Raw genomic sequence first — 22,470 nt, 5'->3', positions numbered from 1 at the left:
AGTTGTCCTGCAACCCAGGCTCCCCCTGGTGGAGGATTAAGGACAACACTAATAAGGGCTGGAACTGAGATTTAATACATATTAATTCAAGAATTCAACAACCTCTTTAACAGTCACTGTGGTAGCAGGGAAGCAGGAACCCTAAGAATAAGGGCAAAATGCAGCATATTTCATCTCAGGCTCTTGGAGGTTTTTGAAAAGCTCAGAAAGTAGCTTGGCTTAGTCCACCCAAACCTAAAGCTCCTCAGCTGATTTTTTTTTCTTGGTTGAATTTCTGCGTTTGTAGTCTGTAGGCTTGACAAAGTTGTGCTCATGGTGGGCAAGCCCATTTTTCCCAGAAACCTCCTCTCGCAGGCCCAGGGAGGCCAGAGATGCCGGTGGTAGGCCGGCACTAACAGCCAGGCCACTCTGCACTTGGCAGAAGGTAAAGAAGAAAACAAGAGTCCAGCCCAGCCCCCACCCCACCGACTGAGAGGTTTAGTGATCCTGGGAGACATCCAGCCAACCGCAAGCCTCCAGAGGGAACATAAATACCCTATTAGAAGGGGGAGCTTCCTGAAAGGAGAGCAAGGAAAGCAATCAAGAGCCCCCACTGGGGCCAAGGGGAGCCTGAAAACCTGGGGGCAGAAATGGCAAGGGTGGCCAAGTGGGCACTGGTTTATTGACCAAACCTCGTTCCGAACAACTTGTACGACAGGCCTGTGGCAGCTGAACACAGTTCCTGATGGAGAGGTCTACTGGAACACAGAGGAAGTAGGGCTTACAGGGGGGGCCTCAAGTCCTCCACGAGTCCTCTGGAGAAAACAGTTATAACCCACCCACCAGAAAAGAACCCTACAATCAAATGGCGCAGACAGTTAAGAGACCCACTGTAGCCCATGATGGAGAGAGTTCTGCAGCAATTGTGGGATGAAAGCTGTTCAGGGACCAAGCTGGGCCTTTCAGCTTCAGCTGGCCTACCAGTGAAGGCCTGAGGGTGGCGTCTTCTCATCTTTATTGCTTTCCAGGGAGAAGGGAGGGATCCGGACATCGAAGTGGGAGCCATCAGGCCTCTCGAAGCGGAATGTGCCCCTGTGGGTCAGAAAGCTAGTTTAGAGGAAGTAAGGGGAGGCCCTCTTGATCTGGACAGCCCTATGTCCTCAGCTCTAGGACCACAGCAGGATAGGGCAGACCTGGCTCTCCTGCCTGGCTCATTCCAGCATAGCAGGGACAGAGACCCAAAGCCCTTCCTGGCCCTACCTGAAAAGAAAAAGTACAGCCATCCTAACTTTGGCCCTTAGATGTACACTGCATAAAAACCCAATGACACTTTCAGGTTAAGGAGTGAAATACCAGGGGGAAAAAAACAACTACATAAGCAACTCTACGTCATCAAATCACCAAACCTCTTTGACTTGAGTCCTTAGTCCACAAAACTACAGGGAACTGGAAGACAGACGGTCCTAAAAAGTCCGACAAGCCCCACACAACAATGAACAGCAGGTAAGGTTTCACTTGGCCCAGAATTAATTGCAAGCTAGGAGCCCCCACTTTTCTGACCTGCAGGTTGTGTCTGTGGAGTTAGCCCTTGCCCCTGCCCCAGCACACTCACCACATGTGGCCACTGGAAGCTTGCAGGGAGACATGGCTGCTGTACTGGAATGCAGGCTGCTCCTTGGATAACACTGGTTCCTGGGAGGGTTTGGGCAAAACAGGTCAGGCCAGATAAGCTCCCTGTGTCCTGGGGCAGAGGCTGACTGCCAGTTTGTCAGGACTGGATGCCCCCCCATACCTCCCTCAATGACTGCCAGTGCTTCCGCCACTGCACGGCCATGGACCTGGGCCTTTTACTCTGGGAAAGAAGCTCAAATTGACTATCTGAGGGCACTGGGCAGAGATGCTACTCTGTAAATACCTTCTCCGGAGTTCATTCGCTGGAGTGCCCAAGTGTAAGGCACCATGGCAGTGCTCTGCAAACCTCCGCTGACTTCAATCTCCAAGTACTCACATGGTAATAGGTGCAATCCCCATTTTAGCAGCTAAGAAACTGGGGTTTTGATGAACTAACCCAAAGTTAGGCAGTGAATAAAGAACACAGCTAGCATTTGAAGCCAGACTAACTCCAAAGACCTATTCTTACTATTCCACCCTGCTTCCCTAAGTTCCTGCCAATTTGGATAAATGCTTATTAAGTATATTCATGACTTTATTTTTCAGGAGACAGGGTGGGATAGTACTAGAACTGCAAAATCAGATCTCAAGGACCAGAAGAGGATGTAAGCATGTAAAGAGGCAGAGGAAGGACAGTGAGGAGTGCATGCCCCACTTATGGGAGTTCCAATTCTGATTTTTAAAAAGGCACCGTGCTGGCCCTAGCTGGGTGGCTCAGTGAATAGTCATCCCGGCATGCCAAGCTTGCAGGTTTGATCCCTGATCAGGGCACATACGAGAAGTAATCAATGAGTGCAAACTAAATGGAACAAGCTGCTGCTTCTCTCTCTCCCTTCCCCTGTATTTCTCTCCCTCTTTCTCTCTCAAATCAATAAAAAAAATTTTTTTTTAAAAGAGGCACTGTGCTGACTATAAAAACTATACAAGCTGGGCTGATGTCAGACTCAACTGGATTCAGATCCAGGTCCTGCCACTACTAGCTATGGGACCATGGGCTCAGTTATTTAACTTCATAGTCTCACTCTCCTCATCTGTGAGATGGGTTGTAGACGCTCATCTCACAGAGTTGTAAGGTTTCCCACCAATGCATTCATACCCGGAGCCTCTGCTCCTACCACAGAAGAGGAAACCACATACTAAGCTGGCAAGCCTGCTGGGCAGGACCAGGAACTGGGCATTATTGGTCCAATGATGATGACGCTCACCCTGCCCACCACCCCTCGGCCCCGCACTGTCTCCAAGGTGCCAGATAGACTGAATATCCTCCAGTGCCGTTCCCGGAGCTGTACTGCATCACTGTCAAGGTTCTCCAAGCGGATACAGTAGCGCCACTGTGGGAGTGGAGGAGAGAGTTCACATGTGAGAAAGAAAACTTTGGCCTAGCCTGCCCAAAATTCTAAGACAGCAAAAGGCAACAAGGGCAGACACCTGCACTGCACAGGCCCCACTCCCCAGAGGTAAATGCCCCACCCCCCAACCTGTCCCCACCATGCACCCCTCCAGAGTTCCTCCTTCCCAGGGGAGACACTCACCCAATAGACATGGGAATTTTGCGCTTCCTGGGGAAAAACAAAAACAAAGAATTTAAGTCCCAGAGCAGAGGGCAGGACCAAGTCTGTGCCAACCAACACCTCTCCAATGGAACAGATATATTCCAGGAAGGCTGCAAAGACTGAACAATGCTGCGAATATCTGTGGGTGATTATGACTGAGCTATGGTCAACACATCCACTGTGGGGGGCAGCCTCCCCTGGGTCTATCCCAGGCCTCCCTCCTTAGCCACAGGGCTCTTCCCCTTCTCCGGACCACCCCCCTTAGCAGCTGCCACTTCCTCCCCCAACCACTCCACTGCTGGCCCAGGCTACTGCCCTCATCTTCAGCCGTACCATAGCCCAACCTTATAAAGACTTGATATGGTGAGTCTTTATACTTTATACTTCTAGAGCTACTACCATGAGCTCTAGAAGGCAAGGACAGTGTTTCATTTTTATCCATATCCCCAGGACCTAGCTTACAGCCAGGCAAGAAATAGCTCAATACATGTTTGACTAATGCATAAAAAGTATGAAGGACATTCTAGACCAATTTAAACAAGTACATGTATATTCTTCATAAACATGGCTCCCTTTGAGCCAGAAGAGAAGGAAGAGTCAGCCTGGAGGACTCTTCCCAGGACCCAAAGTTTTCCCTGCTCTGGGTCTTGGTGTTAGCCATTCCCAAAAGGCTGTTCAACCCCACCCAACACATGGAGAACTCGGAAGCAGAACACATGGTTGAAATTTGGAACGTGGCCCTGGCTGGTGACTCAGTGATAGAGTGCTGGCCTGGTATACGGACGTCTCAGGTTCGATTCCTGGTTGAGGCACACAGAAGTGACCATCTGCTCTCCCCCCTCCCTCTTTGTCTCCTGGAGTCAGTAGCTCAGATTGGTTCGAGAAGAGCTCCAGGCACTGAGGATAGCTCTGTTGGAGCATATCAGCCTCAGTTGCTAAAAATAGCTCTGTACTCGAGCAGTGGCCCTAGATGGGGCTGCTGGGTAGATCCCAGTCAAGGTGTATGTGGGAGTCTGCCTCACTATCTCCCCTCCTCTCACCTAAAAAGGAAATTTGGAACCTGCTCCAGCAGTCACATTGGGAATACCATGCAGAATCTGAGGGCCTAGCCCTGAGGGAAGGGGTGCCTGCTGGGCACATACCCTCATGCCCATGTAGAAGGGGATGACAGTGACACGGATGTTCTCAGTTGTTTCCCGATGGACATCAGAGAGCTCCAGCCACGGGTGATTCTTCTCTTGCCAGGCCCGTAGGGTCTCCCGAGCCACAAAAGGGGGTGCTGGGGTAAGAGGATGACTGGTTAGTCCAGGCCAGAGTCCAGGGCATTACACCCACTTTCCAACTCCCCCTCCTAGGAAACCCTTCCTAGTGGTGGCCCAGGTAAACAAGATACCCAAACATGAAGCAAAAAGCACAAGCTAGAAGAAGGCATAGAGCTGCTTCCAAGAAGCCCTGGAACGAGAACTGGACCAGGAGTTGAGAGCCCTGGTTTTCAGACCTTGATCTCCCACTAACTAGCAATCTTGAGTCCTTTCTCATCATCTCTGAGCCTCAGTTTCCATTTCTGCAGGAGATGACAGCCGTCCACCTGACAAGTCTAATGGGAGGTTGAATGAAGTTGTGGAAAACAGAGCTTTGAAATTACTTCTGGGATACTACTGTCTTTGAAGAAAGGACCCTTCCTTTCCAGCTTCTATTCTTGAGAGAGGTTACCTTTTGTCTGGTCATAGAGCAGAAATCTTTCAAAGAGCTCGTGCTGGATGGGAACCTGATCAGTGGAGGTGTAGGGGAGGATGTCTTCATGGCTGACATAATCCAGGCCTGGCACGGAGGCAGAGACAGTGAAACTCATGTAGGAGAGGGGAGGAACAGGGCTAAGAAGAAACACAATTCCCAACCTTGTCCCAAGGTAGGATGACCCTATACCACTGCTCTCAGCATTTATAATCCCTCCCAGCCGTCAACTCCATGAAGGCATTGCTTTATGATTAACTCCAATGAACAATGCCCAGTCCACTGCAAGCATACAAAAAAATGTTGAATAAACAAAAAGCCCTCCTTACCTACAAGAAGCTAAATCCATCTCAGTGGATCTGGCACAAAGCTGATACAGATTAAAATACCAGAAAAGTATTGGGATCCTCTCCCCAAAACACACCAGACCCTTCATTGCCAGGCACCATTCAAATGCTTGTACTTACCTGGGATGGCATAGAGGGCCCGGCTGTCATCATGGTTAGCCAAGAAAGTCACAGCTTCTGTCTGAGATCTCTGAGACTAGGTAAAAGTGAGTCAGACTTTCTTAGTCACTATCCAGTCCAGAGAACTTGGGGCCCAGTGCTGATAAGGCGATTAACTGCTCTCCCTCCCTTTGTTCCCATTGGGATTCCAGCCTTCCCCATGGATAGGAAACCTAGGCCTGGCCATCTTGCTTACTTACTATATGTGGACAATCTCGGGCGTCAATCAGCACCTGATAGTAAGTGTGAGTTTTGCCTTTCACCTCCTTAGAGCCGTGGCCAGCAGGATTCTCTGCTCTATAGGGTAGGAGAAGCCCAAGGTCACGCAGAGAGAAACAGCAGCATTGCTGCCCCAGCCCCTCATCATCTAAACAGACTGGTGTCTGGTCTGAAAGGGCTTTAGCAATACCCAGCCCAGCCACTCTCCAGTCAGAGGCAAACAGTGAAACATGGAGGACCCACGGCAGAGTCATCATTTGTCCTATTCTCTGGCTGCCTCTTGGAAGAAGGGGGAGGTGTTAAGAAAATCAAATTGTTGCCTCAGTCCCTAGAGCCCAGAGTACCACTCTTCTCACATCCCAGAGTTTGTCTGTGATCACTGAATGATGCTGGGTCTTTTCTTTTTTAATGTACTCTAATGATGATAAGAGATTAAGGAAAACTGAATGTCAAGAAATCAAGAAGTCTGATTCCCTGATGTCTTCTGGGGTAATTGTAACGCAAACTGAGACTAGCTTGGGATAGTATCCTGGAGAGGCCTAAAGGGACCCACTGGCTTAAGACTGTCCCTGGCACTCAACATTTTCGTCTCCATGAGTATTAGCGCCGAGGGAGTACTCTGAGGCTGTTCCCAAGGCCCAAAAAGAGGCACTCTTCACCCCTGGGATCCCAATTACAGGCCTCCTCCTGAGGACACTGTGAGGAACAGGGCAAAGCAACTTACTTTTCTGGAGCTGCAGAAGCCACATCCCGGTCATACAGTCTGGCCTGCCAGGGAAATAGGACGACACCTCGGTAGCCAAAAATACTATGAAGGAAAAGCTGAGAGGAAAGAGAGGCCTCAGTGAGTCTGCATTTCCGCAAGTCTATCTAGGTGGGACCCAGACCATACGGCAGCACAGGTACACCAACTCTAACACAAGGTCTTGTCATTTTTTTCCTTGAACTCTGTGATCTACCCAGACCAACTTTGAAACACTCTTACCCCCTCTTCACCTGGCTGACTTCTACTCATCCTTTAGGCTACACTGTAGGCCTCTAAGAAGTGTTCCCTGCCCTCCCCTCCACTTACCACAGTACACAGCCATTTACTATTTTCATATCATAATTCCTTTCTAAACTGTCAACTCCATGAAGGTATTGCTTTATGATTTAACTCCAATGAACAATGCCCAGTCCAGTGCAAGCATACAAAAAAATGTTGAATAAACAAAAAGTCCTCCTTACCTACAAGAAGCTAAATCCATCTCAGTGGATCTGGCACAAAGCTGATACAGAAAAAGAGCCTCACACCCAGAGCTTACTATACTGCAAAGAGCTCAACTATGACAAAGCACCAAAGTTTTCTTTTCTGAAAACTCCAGAGGACTCCAGTAATTTGGCTCTCTCCTCACTATAATCCAAATCATCTCTGTCCCCACTAAGTTGGAGAGAGAACCTACTGATACATGAAATGCATTCAAATCCAGGCAAACAAAAACCCACCTTTAAACACGTGTGATTCTACTCTGGCACCAAACACCAAGGCAGAAAACCATAATATTCAGACCAACTCTGATTCTTTTTTTTTTTCTTTTCTTTTTTTTTTTTTTGTTGTTGTATTTTTCCGAAGCCAGAAACGGGGAGGCAGTCAGACAGACTCCTGCATGCGCCCGACCGGGATCCACCCGGCATGCCCACCAGGGAGCGATGCTCTGCCCATCTTGGGGCGTCACTCTGCAGCAATCAGAGCCATTCTAGCTCCTGAGGCAGAGGCCACAGAGCCATCCTCAGTGCCCAGGCCAACTCTGCTCCAATGGAGCCTTGGCTGCGGGAGGGGAAGAGAGAGACAGAGAGGAAGGAGAGGGGGAGGGGTGGAGAAGCAGATGGGCGCCTCTCCTGTGTGCCCTGGCCAGAAATCGAACCCAGGACTCCCGCATGCCAGGCTGACGCTCTATCACTGAGCAAACCGGCCAGGGCCCAAATCTGATTCTTTGAGAAGCAGACCACATTATGAAAATGAAAGATGATCCAACCCAGCACTCACCTGCCCAGTCTCATATTTTCCGTTCTGTTTTGGCACCTCAAACACACCAACTGTCTCCAAAACTTTGCCCTCTGGTCGGTTTCTGATTGGGAAGGAACAGAATAAGCAACTGAACAGCTAAGGAGGTAATAGGACTTACCCATCAGAAAAACCTACCAGGATATTGAGCAGCCAAGGCAATGACAACAGAGAAGGGTCAGGGTAGTGGAGCCAACTGGCACAGGGAAAGGCCCTGCCAAATCATCACCCTGCAGAGCCTCTGCCTATCCTCTCAGGTCCAGCCACAGGCCCCTCGTTGGTTTCCATGTTAGGTCCCACTGCTCCCAGGTAACTTTCTTCTCTTCATTCTCATGATTGCTCATGTCGTGCCCTCATGCCCTGCTTAATTGTGCTCTTTGCCTCCCTTTCTTTCCTGAACCATCCTCCACCTTCCTGACCTCCCACAGCATTTTAACTGTCCTTCCCACCTTGCATTTCAGTTATGTGTGTCCATGTCTTATCTCCATTAGAGACTGTTAAGTTCCCTGGGAGCAATGCCTGTGTCTGATTAGCCTGTGTTCCCCCTCAGAGCCTAGTGTACACTAGGAGCTCAATTACTGTTATAATTCCATGTCCATCTCCCCCCTCTGAACTGTTGTCTTCGCCCTGCTCTTGAAGGGCTTAAACATCCTCTAGATTTCCTACTGTACTCTCTACATTGCCCCGGGTAATCTTTCAATCTACTTTTTGTTCAAATTTACATCAGTTTTCACAGGGGTCTGAAAATACAAATAGCTAGCATCTCTCCCCAATATAAGTGTCCCATCTCAACGCTAAAACAAGGTCAGTTCTCTCAGCGACCTCTCTGGACTGGTCCTCTTTCCAGGGACTCTTCAAAGCATTGTGACCATTATGCTTCCTCCCACTTGATCCACTGGCCCCAATTTGATCTTCCTGTCCCATCCCTAGTGGCAGTGTTCACACCATCCCCACGGACTCAAGCCTCCTTCCTGAAATCACAGGGAGGACCAGTCTCCCCAAGGTCACAATGAAACCGGGGACCCCTGCAGAGCTCAGACTCAAGAGTCCTATTTTCCACTTCGAGCATCTTTCTGAGGGAGGCCTTGGTCCAATCGGGGCTGGGGGGTCGAAATCAAAAGCCATAGGGCTTAATGAAAAGGCTGCCCACTAACAGCGGCGCTCGGAGATGCCCACTCGGGGAGGTGGGATTCACTCTGGGAGGATTACTAGTTCCCCCCTCAAGCCAGCGCCACACAGTCCAGAGTCTGCTCCTGGCACGCATCACAGGCAGCGCAGGCCGACTCCTGGCCGGGACCCTCTCCCGTGTCCAATTCCAATCACCCTCAGGGGGCCGGGCTTCCTGGCGTCCTCCCTGGCAGGGAACACGCTCCCAAGGCTCCTGGCCCCTGCCCGCGGTCAGTCCCTCACCGGGACGAGAGGTGCCTCCGCGTCGAGGTCGTCGCTGGTAGAAAGGTCCCAGCTCCTCCCGCCGCACAGAGTGGCCTTGGCCCCCGGGCCCCGGTCAGCGACCGGGACCACCAGCGGCTGCCCACGGCCAGGGCCCGACGGGCCACACAACCTGCCATGTCCCCCCCCCACCCACCGTCTGCTAGGCTGCTGACACACAGGGCCCGACCCGCGGCCGGCGGCGTCCCGCCCCCGCCCCACACTGCCCCGCGCCGGGTTCCGCCCCCTTGGCTCTTGCCCCGCCCCGCAAGCTCCTTGCTCCTTCCGGCGCAGGGCTGGCGGAAGTCCCGGCTCCGGGTCACGTGACCGTAGAATGGGCAAGAAATGGCGTCTTACCTGATCGCTGGCGAACGGCTGGTGCGCTCTTTGGCCCCTGGTGGGGAGCTGGAGCGAGAGCGGCTGCCCCGGAAGCTGCGGGCAGAGCTTGAGGCCGCGTTGGAGAAGGGCGGTGATCGCCCCAGTGGTCCCGCACGCCTGGTTTCCTTCCGCCTGATCCGGGATCTGCACCAGTATCTGAGAGAAAGGGGTGAGGCCCGTTCTCCAGTCCGGAGTCGCCTCCTTTTTTCCAGTCTTTTCTCTCTTGAAGTGTTTGTCCCACGTCTAATCATCTTTCCGAGGGAAAAATCATCACTGTCCGTCCGCAGAACGGTCGTCGAATCAACCCAAGAGTTACCTCATAAATCCTAGGGCAACCCATTCCCTTCACAATTTCTACGGGAGTTCCTCGTGGGTTGCAAAATTGTGTAGTTTCTGCTTTCTTGAGAGGCTCTGGTTTTTGTCCTTCAACCTAAGCCCAAGCAGGCCCACCTGACCCTTGAGGAACTTCAGGTTCTAATCCAGTACCACTTAAAAGGTTCAGTTTCTTCCTTTTAAACCACATTAGAAACCCACTAAGCATAGTGAGCTTGTCCTGTTTGGGAATCTGGATTTCTTAACACCTTAAAAGGAAAAGTGGTCAAATCTGACTTTTTTTTTTTTAGATAGAATGATAGCTGTGTTGAAAGGTCTGAACTGGGTGTAGCATCTGAGTTCTAGTCCTAGCTCTGTCACTGACACCCATAGGAGGAGTCATTTCTCTTCCTTAGGCCTCCGTTCCCTTAACTGTAAAGGGAGGAAATAGGATAAACTGGTATGTAAGGTTCTCTACCAGAGTTAACAAAGCCTAGGCAGAAAGGCAGTGGGTAGACTGCTTAACAATTGCAACTGAAAATATTGTAGAGCTCCTCTGAGTATTCAGCACCACTATTTAGGGCAGTTCTGGTGTGGCCACAGAAATGACAACCTGAAGGCGTGTATAAATGGCATACATGTTAGCTGTGACATTGTCAGGATAAATACGAGCTGATAGTTAGCTGTGCGGCACTAGGAGATGATTAATGTGGGATTATCTTACGTTATTCCCAATTGAAAATGATTCTGGAGATGAATTGGTATAGGAATGGCCATGATTTATTTATTTTTTTAATGTATAATTTGTTATTTTATTCATGATTGCTTTTTAAATTTATTGATTTTTAGAGAGAGGAGAGAAAGATGGGGGAGGAGCGGGAAGCATCAACACATAGTATACGGTATTTTATCACTTCATATTCATTTTGAAATATCCCCTAATTTTTGTGAGCAGTATAGTTGCTTCCTGTATGTGCTTTGACCAGGCAAGCCCAGGGTTTCGAACCAACAGCCTCAGAGTTCTAGGTCGACGTTTTATCCACTGCGCCACCACAGGTCAGGCAACCATGATTTATTTTAGTAGAAAGAATAGAAAAACTAGATCCTTCTCTGATCTTTGTCGTTCAGCCTCAGCTCTATGAATCATTATGTTTGTGGAAATCTTTTATTTCCAGATTCTGCACTATACCTTCATGAGCTCCTAGAAGGCAGTGAAATCTATCTCCCAGAGGTGGAGAAGCCTCCTAGGGTATGTAAGGGTTATATTTGTGAAAGTGGTATTGGCTGAGTTGAGTTTATTTATGATACATCCAGATTTATGGGTCGACCTTTAGGTTCAAAAATTTGTCTTTTAAATCCTTGGGAGCTGGGGGTGGGCAAAACGTTTTCTGTTTTTGACAGCTTGAAAAACAAATCTTTAATAAACGTTTCCAAATCAGTGGAGGCAGAACTGATACATGGCTCTCCTAGTACTCTTGTCTGTGCTTTGCCTCCTGAAACCAATGATTGTGACATGCTTTCTAGCAAGCTGGGAATATCCTTCTTATTTGACTTTCTGCCTCAGAACCCAGAGTTAGTTGCCCGTCTGGAGAAGATTAAGATACAGTTGGCCAATGAAGAATATAAGCGGATCACCCGTAATGTCACCTGTCAGGTAAGGGCCTGCTCTTCAATACATGGACTTAGTAGCCCTGGAAAGCAGGGCCCTGCACTGGGAAGAGGTACAGAGGAGAGAAGCAACACAGAGTGGTTTGTGTACTATTCAGGGACCAAAGAAGCTCTGTGCTACATACAAACCAAATATTCTCAACTCATTTTCTAAGACTCTGGGCTTAGATGGTGACTTGACTGACTCTTAAAAGTTGTACAGGTGGGACTGAGATTGGAGCCTTTATTCTGACAGGGCTCCCTACTATTCCCTGGTGTGCTCCTGCCCTGAAGCAGTAGAGGGGTAGATGAGTACTGGGAGTCTATGTCCTTTCTTTGAAATGCTTGGTCTGTGGTCCAGAAAAGAATCCAGCTGGTCCCAAACAAAAGAATTCATGGAAAAGAAAGAGTTAATGTGTTGGGGAGTAAAAAGGCCTAAGTCCAAACTAACAAATGGATACTCTCTGACTGTCCGAGCTGCTTTCATTCTGAAATCATTATGCTTTTGCTTTTTCCTAGGATTCAAGGCATCGTGGGATTCTAAGTGACTTGGGCAAGGAAGGTAAGGTACTAGGATATCAGGTGCCAAAGTCTCTCCCTGGGAGGGGTCAGTCATGGCACTCCTTCCCACCTCAGTGCACTGGGGTTAAGCCTGAGCTAGTCAGGTTTTCTGTTTGAGGGAAACCCAATTGATGGGGAAGTGGGGCAACCATGAAATAAAAGGACCTCCTGGAGGATGCTGACCTAAAGGTTTCTTCCCTGGGTTCCTCCCCAAAGTGAGGTCAATTAAGGCTTTGGTCATCACCATCTTCAACTTCATTGTCACGGTGGTAGCTGCCTTCATCTGCACTTACCTGGGAAGCCAGTATGTCTTCACAGAAATGGCCTCGGTGAGTAGGCACTGAGCAGGGTGGGGTACTTCAGGTGGGAGTGTTAGTGGGAAAAGGAGGATGTATGTGAAAATTCTTTACATAAGTTAGATGTCGAACAAATATTTACGCAGTAAACAAGAGGAGCATTTGAGCTTTTCGATAGTCTTGGGGGTAGGTAATAACAAGAGAATCCAGATTCTCTTTTTTCCCTTCCCCCAACTCATGGGCTGGGTTGGAGTTCTAGAGGTGTTGGAGGCTACAGAGCTGTTGGCTGGCCTTCATCCCCTGAGCCTGGTTCTCTTCCTCCTCAGCGGATATTGGCTGCACTGATTGTCGCCTCTGTGGTGGGTCTGGCCGAGCTGTATGTCATGGTGCGAGCGGTGGAAGGCGAGTTCGGAGAGATGTAACCGGTACTTCATCATCAAATTCTGGAAATGGTTTGAAGGGGCTCCAGACTCCCAGCTGCCAATCACTGACTCTCAGTTAACCCGTTAGGTTCTTTATACTTAGCCCTGGTTAGTCAGGGCCAAGCCAAGGCTACCTGCTGTCTCTGTGGGGAGCCCCATCTGTCAACTAGCAGGGGCACTAGAGAAGACTCAAACAACAGCTGAAAAGAACTGGTCTGTCAATATCTTCTCTTGACCCTGATCCCTGTCTGCCTTCTCCAGTCCATTCTGGGCGTTGCTGCGGCTGGGGTTTTCCACTGGGAGTAAATAGAACCCAGGCCTTTCAGAAGGGGACCACGCTGCCTGAACTTGCCCAAGTGCACAAATCAGTCGTCATCCGTGCTCCACACATCCTTGGTGCTGACCTGTAACTTAGTTCTGAAGCCTCCAAGAAAGCAGAAAGGATTCCCTTTTTCCAGGTTATGCTGAAAGAGGAATTGATCGGAGGACATCAAATAAGAGAAAGATGGTTGGTATAGGATGGCGGAATTGGAAGTAAGGCAGCTCCATTTTTGAAATCTTAGTTTCTTCACCCTCTTCCAGCTGCTTGCCATTTTCAGGTTTTCTATATGCTTCCGCCTACAAGCCCTTAAATTTCTCACCATCTTGTCGCCCTTTGCTCCAAAAATGAAAATAATTCAGGTGGCAGAACAGTGTATCTGCTTTTAATTGCAAAATCCCTTGTCCTTGTTTGTGTGGAGAGTATGCATCCTGTGGATTGTCTCAACTAGTAAAGGGAGGGACGGGTGATTTTCAGATTTAACTACGTACGTGAATATGAATAAACAGATACATGAATATGTATACATAAGTCTGATACAGGATGTTTAATGTGGGTTCTTAAATGTGTTTGGGTGAGTGTGAAAAATAGTATGTAAATGTTCACAGTTGACCAATTGTTTTATATATTTGCTTTTGATCTATATGACAATCCTACAGGTTGGAAAAGGAAATAGTCTTAGGCCCCTTTTTCAGAAGACAAAACTGAGTTCAAGACAGATAAAATGACCTACTATGGTCCTTCCTTTGTTAAGTTGAGCCAAAGACTCCTACATGGTCCTGAAGTCTCTGTGTAATGTTAAACTTATAGAACTTAGATTAGTGGTGTGATGATGGAATCTGTGTAAGACACTTAAAAATGACATCAGCGTTAGTTATTTATTCAATAAATATTTATTGTATTCAGTGTACCTTTATTTCAAATCTGTGACTGCACAAAAGCCCAAACATTTTAATGGTTCTGAAAATTGTACAGGATCTGCTTCTCATGGTAGACTCCCATCTTTCTACTTGTTTGCTGCATGAGCTCCTGTGGTCTTCCCTGCCCTTCATACTCTTCTGTTCTTAGAAGTTATACATCCATTGGCTCAGTAGACTTTTCCTCTACAATGTTTTCCAGTTTCTTGATATATAGCAAGTTTGAGCCTCTCAGGGCAGTATTCCACATGAGAGAGGGGGAGATTTTAGGCCTTTCTGTTCACCATCTATCACTTTGTTGAGAAATCTTAGGATTTCTATTTTTGGTTGGCAGAAATGAAAACTAAGAAAAAATGTAGGTGGCATTTTACAGTATTTCTAGCAACCCAAATTATTTTAAAATTAAGTTTAAAAAGTTTTGTGGCCTGACCAGTGGTGGCACAGTATATAGAGCATCGACCCAGAATGCTGATCACCAGTTTAAAACCCAAGGTTGCCACTTCAAAACCTGAGGTCACCGGCTCAACTATGAGGCTCAACAAAGGTCATGGGTCTGGTCCCTAATCAAAGCAAGTATGAGAAGCAATCAATGCACAACTAAGTGGAGTAACAAGTTGATGCTTCTTTCTCAAAAAAAAAAAAAAGCTTTGTGGTGATTCCTGACTCGACTTACCTGTACTGAACTCTGTGGGCCAGGGCACTCACATATCCTCAAGCTTTCACATCCCCAGGTACCTAGCTGGATTTGGGTTGGAAGACGTCTAAATTTTAGGTAGAGCAGGCCTCCTCAAATACTGTAGCTTCTGACTCAGGCTGTCTTCTCATGATGAGATTGGGGTCATTCCACACACACCTCTTTCATTAGAATGTGGTATTTACCTGATTCCAATCCCCTACTCACAAGCCAAAAGGCTTCTGTGGCATTGAGCACTTATTGAAACTGGGCTGAGTACTGTGCTAGCTTTTAGGGATAGGTAAATTGCCTCGTTCCTGCCAAGCAAGTGGCCACTATGCAAGGTAGTTTCTATCTGCAAGGGCACAGTTAAAATACAAATCAGGTGGCCTGACCAGGTGGTGGCACAACGGATAGAGTGTCAGACAGACGCAGAGGGCCCAGGTTTGAAACCCTGAGGTTGCCAGCTTGAGCTTGAGTGCTGGGTCGCCGGCTTGAGCTCAGAGTCACTGGCTTGAGTGTGGGATCGTAGTCGTGACCCCATGGTTGCTGGCTTGAAGCCCGAGGTTGCTGGCTTGAGCAAGGGGTCACTTGCTCTGCTGTAGCCCCCCCAGTCAAGGCACATGAGAAAGCAATCAACGAACAACTAATGCAACAAAGAATTGATGCTTCTCATCTCTCCCTTCCTGTATATCTGTCCCTCTTTCTGTCTATGTCAAAAAAAAAAAAAGGAATCAGGTGGCCTGTCCTCTAGTTCTCATCACAGAAGAGGGAACTGCTCTCAGTCAGTCACTTTCTCTGTCTCTCTACCATGCTTTCTGTGGTGCAGTCTGGGTCCAGGCCTTCCTAGGAGGCCAGAGGACAAGTGTGGGGCCTTCCCAGTTTTTCATGGCCTGCAACGTGGAGACAGAAAGGGAACTAGTATTGAGAGCTTTTACAGTCTGTCACATATGTGAAGCTGTTCACCTACATAATTGCTCTCATTTCCAAAATGGAGAGGAAACAAGTGTCATCCTCATTTTCAGGCTCACAGACTGAGAGAGTTGTAATGTTACATAGCAAAGCCAGGATTTGAATCCAATTGCAGACCGCTCTCTGAAGCAGGGGAGCTACAGAAATGAGGCGGCTGGGCTGCCCTGAAACCAGTGGGATCAGGAGTAGAGGTTGCAAACAGAGGTTCTCATTTCCCTACCCTTCAATTAACTGTCCTTCAACTAATCCCAGCAGAAACCTGGGTAATACCTCCCACCCAGAATCTGTGTGGAACTTGGCCCATTTAGGGATTAGGTGGTAAGAGAGAAATTTCAAAAGCCAATGGCCCTCTTGTTCCCATTCATTTGCATCACACAACAATCCAGATTAAGGTACAGAGTTTGGGTTTTATTTGGAGATTAGTTAGTATTACAGATGACAGTGATACCAAAACCCAGTGCTGCTGTGCACACACCACCCTACCCCATCCTAAATCTGCCCGGGTCTTTCCATGCCCCAGATCAGAGGGCAGCCAATCTGATCTTTATAAACATTAAATCAGTGTAAGCTCCAACCTCCTACTTTGATATCACTCCATCTTCAGATCCATGGTTCTGATTAATTTGTTCAGATGGTAGGAGGTCAGGAGAGACCCTCAACTATGAAAGGGTTGGTCCCTTGCAGTCTAGAATTAGGATCAGCACACTCATCTCCTAGCTCACTTAGCAGTTAGGTGCTGGCCTAAAGGTGAAGGGTGGCTGCCCATTCTTTTCTAAAGGGAGGCAGTGTCCAGCTCAGGTGAGAAGAATTGGGGACCAGGCCTGGCAGGAGAGGTGGAAGACATGGCCCCATAACATCCCTCTGAAAGTACCTCCTGCCAAGACAATGGGCATATGCCCCAGGAGGTGCAGGGTAGCAGGAGCCTGCCCTCAGTCACTCCATACGATCTGCATCTAGGCTGGCCTGGAGGACAGTGGAAGGGAGGGACCCCTGAGCTAAACTTCCCATAAGAGAATGCCCTTCTGTAAAAGAAGGGGGCATTGGATCAACTTCTAATGTGTTCAGTTCTAAGGGGCAGGTGGGCTACAAGAGCTAGAGGTGGGGGTGTGCAAGTTCTAGACCTAGATTAGGAGTGGTCCAGGTTGGTGACTATGGCTGAGGTATGGATGAGGTCAGACAGGCTTCCCAGTGAGGTCTGGGGAGTAGCTTGTTCTGAAGACAGGTGAATCCCTGAAACCCCAGCTGACCCCCATAGAGCTGCAGCTTTAGCCCCAACCCAGCCCTGCCCTGGGCCCAAGCCAGGAGCTGGACAGGAGCCATGTCGACACCCTGAAGTGCACTGAGGTACGCTGTTGGGGAGTGGAAGCTGGCCTAGTGTTTGCAGCTCCCAGGACTGCTGAAGTGTATCTGGAAGGAAACAGAGTCTCTGGGGGGGCTCCGTCCTGGGGCTTAGGCTTCCTGGCTTCCTATTCTTGATTCTCTTGGCCCGCCGGTTCTGGAACCATACCTGGTAAGGGAAGAAGAAGGGGTCTCTTCTGGCTCCAGTAACCCCTCCCCCCAGGTACAGGGAGAGCAGAACCTGGAGGTAGGAAACCCAGAGAGAAGGGGCTGTAGGTCAAGCCTAGAGCTGGCTGTGCGAAGTGCCCCCACCCTGAGAGGGGGTCCCAGCTCACCTGTATCTTGGCCTCAGGAAGGCAGGTGACCCGGGCCAGATGCTCACGAGTGCCAATGTCAGAGTAGGGCCGTGCTGCAAACACCCGCTCCAACTCCAGCAGCTGCCCTCTTGTGAAGGTTGTCCGTTTTCTCCGGTGCGGACCCAACCCACTGGCATGGCCTGTGGGCCGGGGTAGGGGGTCAAGCCAGGACTCCCCAACGTCAAAACCCCCAACAGACCCTGAAGTATCTACTCTCCACCCAAATTTCCCCTATCACACCCTCCTCACATCCTTCCCCTGCCTACCCTACTCCCCCCAGATCACCTGTTGGAGATGCATCCACAGGGCTGGCCATGGAGTGACAGAGAGCGAGGAGCCGGAGAGCCATATCAAGACTGTGCCCACACCAGACTCCTCCACTTGGGGTTTTATACTGTCAGAGGGCTGGCCGCGCCTCCAGGAGGGGAGAGGTTTATCGTCCAGATTGAGGGAGGCAGAAACGTCCAGGAGGAAAGACAGCTGGCCAGGGGCAGTGTTGGGGCTTACCAGTGTATGGGTGGGGCAAAAGTTTTGGGGTGCCTGCTTCTCCAGGTCTTCACAAAGGAAGCTGGTCTCAGCATTCCCCTTATTGAACTGTAAATTCTGGCAATTCTGTGTCTGAAATCCTGGTACTTGTGAAAATTCTCCCAGGACTCCTTCCAGGAGGCCAAAGAGATCCCTCTCTCCAAGGCTCCCAGTGCTTCCGGTACCCCTCTGGAGCCCGGAGCCCTGGTGCTGACTGCCTACAGGGGACATGGGGTCCTATACTGCAACTGAGGACTGAGCGGCTGAGGCTGGGCAGAGTAAGGAGGAGGACAGAGGACAGCAGTGAACTGGAGCCACCTCAGCAGGGCTGGGGAGCAGCTGTCACCACATCTTTCTTCAGTCTGCTTTAGAGTTTTGTCTACATCTCTTTCTCCCTGGCTCTTCAAAAGCCCAGGTGAGCCCTGGCCAGTTGGCTCAGCGGTAGAGCGTCGGCCTGGCGTGTGGGGGACCCGGGTTCAATTCCCGGCCAGGGCACATAGGAGAAGCGCCCATTTGCTTCTCCACCCCCACCCCCTCCTTCCTCTCTGTCTCTCTCTTCCCCTCCCGCAGCCAAGGCTCCATTGGAGCAAAGATGGCCCGGGCGCTGGGGATGGCTCCTTGGCCTCTGCCCCAGGCGCTGGAGTGGCTCTGGTCACGGCAGAGCGACGCCCTGGAGGGGCAGAGCATCGCCCCCTGGTGGGCAGAGCGTCGCCCCTGGTGGGCGTGCCGGGTGGATCCCGGTCGGGCGCATGCGGGAGTCTGTCTGTCTCTCCCCGTTTCCAGCTTCAGAAAGATTAAAAAAAAAAAAAAAAAAAAAAAAGCCCAGGTGAGCTCCCTAGGGTCCAGGAACCTGAAACCAGAAGAGGTTCTACAAAATACGATTGAGGCGTTTTAAGAAAGATGTTTGTTTTTACAATGTACTCATCCTTGGAAGTCTTCTGGGCCACTTTCTAAGAGATTAGGTACATCTGAATTTCCTTTGAATCCCTGTCCTCCCTATCTCTTCTAATCTCAGGGCCCTGCACTCCAGACCCAAGACAGTCCTCAGAGAAAGGTTCATCCTAGGGGTTGGTTTGAGGGAGCACAGAGATCAGTTCCCTAGGGATTCAGGTGTCTGAGCTGACCATATATCAGGCTCAGGATGGCCAGGAAACTGATCTGAAACTCCATCCCCTCCACCCCTCCTCTCTCCTCCAAGGCCCTGGAAGTCAACTCCAAGAGGTAAAGTAAGCCCAGGGCTGAGAGGGGGCACTTGGTAACTCCTGTCATCAGAAGGGTTCAAGATCCCGCTGGTGGGTTATTGGGGACTGCTTAGCTCAGGAGGAAGGCTAGTACTCATAAGGCTTTCCCCAGCCCACAGCTTTTGTGGTTCACGCAGAGATTCTAGCCCAACAGGGAGGTTCTTCTCTATCCTCTCCCCCAAGCCATCCTGACAATGCAGTACCCAGGCAGATCCCTGCCTCCTGCCTGTCTATACCAGTCAAGACAAGAGTCTTAAACTTAAGACCAAGGGATCTTTATTGAGCTGGGAGGAGGAGGCTGGAGAAGGGAACAGTGGAGGGCCCAACAATATGGGCTTGGACTTCTACTTCTGATCAGCGGCTGGACAGCCCAACCAGTACTGGGCAATGTTACGTGGGTAGGGAGGGCTCACTGTGTCCACTTGCCTTGTGCGAAGATTGACTCGGTAGTACTCATCTGGAAGAGAGATTGGGAGAGTGTGTGAGACCCAGCCTAGCCCTGCCCACTCCTGCCCTGAGAAAGAAGTCTCTCCTGGAAGGGTACGAGAATATCGCAATGCAATCAAGGACTCCTGGCCTGACTTTCTGAAGTCACTGCCCAAGGGCTGTGTTCAGCTCATGGGAACCACAGAGAGCAGAGAGGACCACTGCTAAACCAGCTACAGGGGTAGCAGGGGCTCCCACCTCCTGAGAAGAAGTAGACACTCTGGATGGGCTCGCATTTGGAAGGTACAAGCCAGTCCATCCCATAGTAATAGTTGTCTGTATCGTAGTTAGAGTAGGTTCCCAGGCCACTCTCCTCACTGGAGAACAAGGACAGCAATAATGAACGGGATTTCCGGCGGGTGTTCTGGCCGCGACCACGGCCACGGCGTGATCGGTAGCGTTTACGGCTGCGACGCTTAGGCTTAACATTCTTGAACCGCAAGGGGCGGAGAGCTGGGCCTGAGATGTAGATCCGGCCAGCCATGGCCGCGTCTACTTGCTCGGGTACACCAGGCCAGTCCTCACTGATCAACTGGGGCTCTTTGGCACCACCTGTGAAAGCGAAAGGGTTTTAATGAGGAAACTTGAAAGCCTGAACCTTGCCCCCAGCAGGGTCTTTAGAATTAATGCATCAGTTGCCCAAGGACACGCAGCAAGCTAATGGCAGAGCCCAGCACCCTGGCCTTCTGACTCCCTATTGAATGCCCTTTACCCTGGATTCCCTCCACCACATCCCTCCCCACTTGCCTCACCTACAGCCCCAACTTCTGCTGGCTGTGCCTGTGGCTGTGCTAGTCAAAGTCCACAGTGTGGGGTCCAGGTGGAAACAAGCCTCCCCTCAGAAGGTCAAAAACAGATGCAAACTCTGGCCTGAGCAAACCGCTTTTGATCACTAGCTCTACAATCACAGCCCCCTTTGGCCAGCCCAGTCCTCCCCCTACCCCGGGGATCCCAGCCCTCTTGAAGGGGAAACAAGACCTGCCCTCCCTCCATACCAGATGATCTGCCCCAGAAAAGAAATTCAAAGATGTCCTCCCAGCTGTCCCGCTGCAGCAGTGCAAAGTGTTCAAACACAGTGGACAGGGAGCTGCTTTCACACTCCTCCTGACTGGGCTGGTGCTGGAACTCGTACTCCCAGTACTGTTTCCCTGCGGAGGGGTGGGCGTGAGCAAAGCTGGAAAGCCCAGAGGCTGTTGGAGTTAGGAGCTCCTAGTAGGGACTGGGTGTGGGAGGTGGGGTTGGAGTAGGGGGTCATCATCTAGGCCAGTGGAGTGTGAGGAAAGAAAACTGATACTGTTCTCTGCTTGCTCATTCTCCCCTCCACTCCCTGAGTACCCTTGAAGAAGTAGACCCGCTCCCGTCCACTGTAGCTGTGAGCAGGGAGGGCCAAGGCTGCATCCACATCGTCCGGAATGCCCTTGAAGCCATCAGAGATGTTGCGAGGGAACTCAGGATCCAGGACACCGTCCTCAAAGCGCCAGTATTGACTACCCTAAAGGATAAAGAAGGAGGCGGGGCTGAAGGGTGGCAGTCTGGACACAGAGACAGAGTCCCCCATCAAAGCAGCAGTCTCAATTTTAAGCTTATCACCCAGGGCCTGGAATGTTGGGCTTCCCTATCCTCACAGAGTCCCAGCCAGGAACCACAGGTTGGGATTCAACCTTCTTGCTGACCCTGGTCCTGGGCACAATAGCCCTCACCTCCTTCCTGGGTACCCTCATCTGTGACCCACAGCCCCCGGGTCTGGCACCTTGAAGAGGTAGGTCTTCCCCTGACAGTTGATGCGGGTGAAGGCGGCATCAATGGGGCCTTCAATACCCCAGACATCTCGGATGAGCTTGGGGTACCCAGGCCTCACTGCCTTTTCATCCAGCTCATAGCAGTACTGTCCTAGAGTGGAGAGAGCTGTGTAAAGGAGGGGATGTTCCTGGGGCAGACCCCCACCCCCAAGACCTGCCCCTGGAGTCACCTCGGAAGGCAAAGAGGGAACCATTCTTAAGGTCAGTGAAAGCATCAAAGGGCTTCCCACTGCACAGTTCCTCCGCTGAGGACTCGATCCCTTGATCAGTGCTCTCAGGACTTAGGATCTCCACCTCAGACTGTACAGTCTCCTGTTCTCGTCCTGGGGCCTCTTCCTCAGGGTTCAGAACAGGCGCCTGCTCAGGAGTCTTTTCAGTCTGGGCCTGCAGGTCAGAGTTGGGGTCGGGGCTCTCTGTTTGTGCATGGTCTCTGGTGTTGTTTGGGGGCACCTCGGGGTATTCATAGGCCCCATATTCATCTTCTGGCAGAGTGAATACGTCCCCACGAGTCACTGCAGGCAGGATGGGTGGTGGTGAGTCTCCGGCTGCAGAGGGGTCCCCAGGCCCACCCAGCCATTCTGAACGCACCTTGGGGCTTGCATTCAGCCATGTAGTCGGCGCAGCAGCTCTGGTAGTAAGAGCAGAGCTCGTCACACTGACACTTCCTGTTGATGTTGAAGCCCTCAGTGCAGCGGTCCTTGCATGACTCTGTGGGGAGGGGGTGTCAGTTGGCACAGCCAAGTCCAGGCCACCCTTACCCGCCTTACATTGGCCCAACTGGCTACCAACACCCTCCTGCACCTTGGTCAGCCTGAACAACCCATGCCAGCAGGGCCAGCATCAGAAGGGGCCTTGGGAGTGCCATGGCAGGGCCTCTAGCCATCAGCCTGGCATTCAGGGTTCTGTGCTTTCTGCTCTGTAGCTTGAGAGAGTGAGGGAGAGGCGGGACAGAGAGGGAGGGAACTAAAGAAGAGGAGCAGCCTTTTTTCTGCTTTGTTTGTTCAACCTCCTGTTCAGTCCCCAGTGCCCTGACCCCCAGAGGTTGCTGTAGCACAGGGTCACATTCCTGAAACTCTGGGCCTGGGAGAGCAGCA

At 50.5% G+C, this 22,470-nt stretch overlaps 4 protein-coding genes across 5 annotated transcripts; 1 reads left to right on the top strand and 3 right to left on the bottom strand.

Annotated features, from left to right (window-relative positions):
• Positions 1 to 52: 52 nt before the first annotated feature.
• POLDIP2 (DNA polymerase delta interacting protein 2) lies at positions 53 to 9,345 on the bottom strand. Its single transcript, XM_066363726.1, has 11 exons — positions 9,117 to 9,345; positions 7,689 to 7,770; positions 6,387 to 6,484; positions 5,644 to 5,740; positions 5,405 to 5,480; positions 4,917 to 5,024; positions 4,346 to 4,482; positions 3,183 to 3,209; positions 2,856 to 2,981; positions 1,592 to 1,671; positions 53 to 1,071 (listed from the first exon to the last, which is right to left on the bottom strand). The coding sequence occupies exons 1-11, from the start codon at positions 9,272 to 9,274 to the stop codon at positions 957 to 959; spliced, it is 1,104 nt and encodes a 367-aa protein (XP_066219823.1). The 5' UTR covers positions 9,275 to 9,345; the 3' UTR covers positions 53 to 956.
• A 117-nt stretch (positions 9,346 to 9,462) lies between these two features.
• On the top strand, positions 9,463 to 13,979 carry TMEM199 (transmembrane protein 199). Of its 2 annotated transcripts, XM_066363725.1 has the most exons (7): positions 9,463 to 9,681; positions 11,000 to 11,073; positions 11,389 to 11,478; positions 11,991 to 12,033; positions 12,249 to 12,361; positions 12,655 to 12,753; positions 13,012 to 13,979. In XM_066363725.1, the coding sequence occupies exons 1-6, from the start codon at positions 9,480 to 9,482 to the stop codon at positions 12,748 to 12,750; spliced, it is 618 nt and encodes a 205-aa protein (XP_066219822.1). In that variant the 5' UTR covers positions 9,463 to 9,479; the 3' UTR covers positions 12,751 to 12,753; positions 13,012 to 13,979. The 2 variants fall into 2 exon arrangements, with proteins under 2 accessions (XP_066219822.1, XP_066219821.1); XM_066363724.1 differs by having other exon boundaries at positions 12,655 to 13,979.
• A 2,054-nt stretch (positions 13,980 to 16,033) lies between these two features.
• On the bottom strand, positions 16,034 to 17,674 carry SEBOX (SEBOX homeobox). Its single transcript, XM_066366274.1, has 3 exons — positions 17,611 to 17,674; positions 17,305 to 17,465; positions 16,034 to 17,138 (listed from the first exon to the last, which is right to left on the bottom strand). The coding sequence occupies exons 1-3, from the start codon at positions 17,672 to 17,674 to the stop codon at positions 16,758 to 16,760; spliced, it is 606 nt and encodes a 201-aa protein (XP_066222371.1). The 3' UTR covers positions 16,034 to 16,757.
• Positions 17,675 to 19,350: 1,676 nt separating this feature from the next.
• On the bottom strand, positions 19,351 to 22,333 carry VTN (vitronectin). The gene is made up of 8 exons (XM_066363722.1): positions 22,178 to 22,333; positions 21,965 to 22,084; positions 21,547 to 21,888; positions 21,328 to 21,467; positions 20,913 to 21,069; positions 20,573 to 20,725; positions 19,776 to 20,129; positions 19,351 to 19,548 (listed from the first exon to the last, which is right to left on the bottom strand). Exons 1-8 carry the CDS (start codon positions 22,257 to 22,259, stop codon positions 19,436 to 19,438), a joined length of 1,461 nt encoding a protein of 486 aa, XP_066219819.1. The 5' UTR covers positions 22,260 to 22,333; the 3' UTR covers positions 19,351 to 19,435.
• Between the last annotated feature and the right edge of the window lie 137 nt (positions 22,334 to 22,470).

The sequence above is a fragment of the Saccopteryx leptura genome, chromosome 2 (assembly GCF_036850995.1).
Source record: "Saccopteryx leptura isolate mSacLep1 chromosome 2, mSacLep1_pri_phased_curated, whole genome shotgun sequence".
NCBI classification, from domain to species: Eukaryota; Metazoa; Chordata; class Mammalia; order Chiroptera; family Emballonuridae; genus Saccopteryx; species Saccopteryx leptura.
Note: the sequence above shows the minus strand (reverse complement) of the source record. Positions and strands in the feature narration are given on the sequence as shown.

Excerpts from the sequence above, each read along its gene's own strand:
- POLDIP2 (XM_066363726.1), bottom strand. The coding sequence starts at position 9,274 with ATGGCAGGTTGTGTGGCCCGTCGGGCCCTGGCCGTGGGCAGCCGCTGG. Across the intron at positions 6,485-7,688 it reads GAAAATATGAGACTGGGCAG|CTTTTCCTTCATAGTATTTT; the intron begins GTGAGTGCTGGG and ends CTTTCCTCTCAG. Across the intron at positions 4,483-4,916 it reads GCTCTATGACCAGACAAAAG|CACCCCCTTTTGTGGCTCGG; the intron begins GTAACCTCTCTC and ends CTCTTACCCCAG.
- VTN (XM_066363722.1), bottom strand. The coding sequence starts at position 22,259 with ATGGCTAGAGGCCCTGCCATGGCACTCCCAAGGCCCCTTCTGATGCTG. Across the intron at positions 20,726-20,912 it reads GCGGGTCTACTTCTTCAAGG|GGAAACAGTACTGGGAGTAC; the intron begins GTACTCAGGGAG and ends ACCCCTCCGCAG. Across the intron at positions 20,130-20,572 it reads TTTCTGGGGCAGATCATCTG|GTGGTGCCAAAGAGCCCCAG; the intron begins GTATGGAGGGAG and ends TCGCTTTCACAG.
- SEBOX (XM_066366274.1), bottom strand. The coding sequence starts at position 17,674 with ATGGCTCTCCGGCTCCTCGCTCTCTGTCACTCCATGGCCAGCCCTGTG. Across the intron at positions 17,466-17,610 it reads TGTGGATGCATCTCCAACAG|GCCATGCCAGTGGGTTGGGT; the intron begins GTGATCTGGGGG and ends CCCGGCCCACAG. Across the intron at positions 17,139-17,304 it reads TTCCTGAGGCCAAGATACAG|GTATGGTTCCAGAACCGGCG; the intron begins GTGAGCTGGGAC and ends TTCCCTTACCAG.
- TMEM199 (XM_066363725.1), top strand. The coding sequence starts at position 9,480 with ATGGCGTCTTACCTGATCGCTGGCGAACGGCTGGTGCGCTCTTTGGCC. Across the intron at positions 11,479-11,990 it reads CCCGTAATGTCACCTGTCAG|GATTCAAGGCATCGTGGGAT; the intron begins GTAAGGGCCTGC and ends GCTTTTTCCTAG. Across the intron at positions 12,362-12,654 it reads TCTTCACAGAAATGGCCTCG|CGGATATTGGCTGCACTGAT; the intron begins GTGAGTAGGCAC and ends CTTCCTCCTCAG.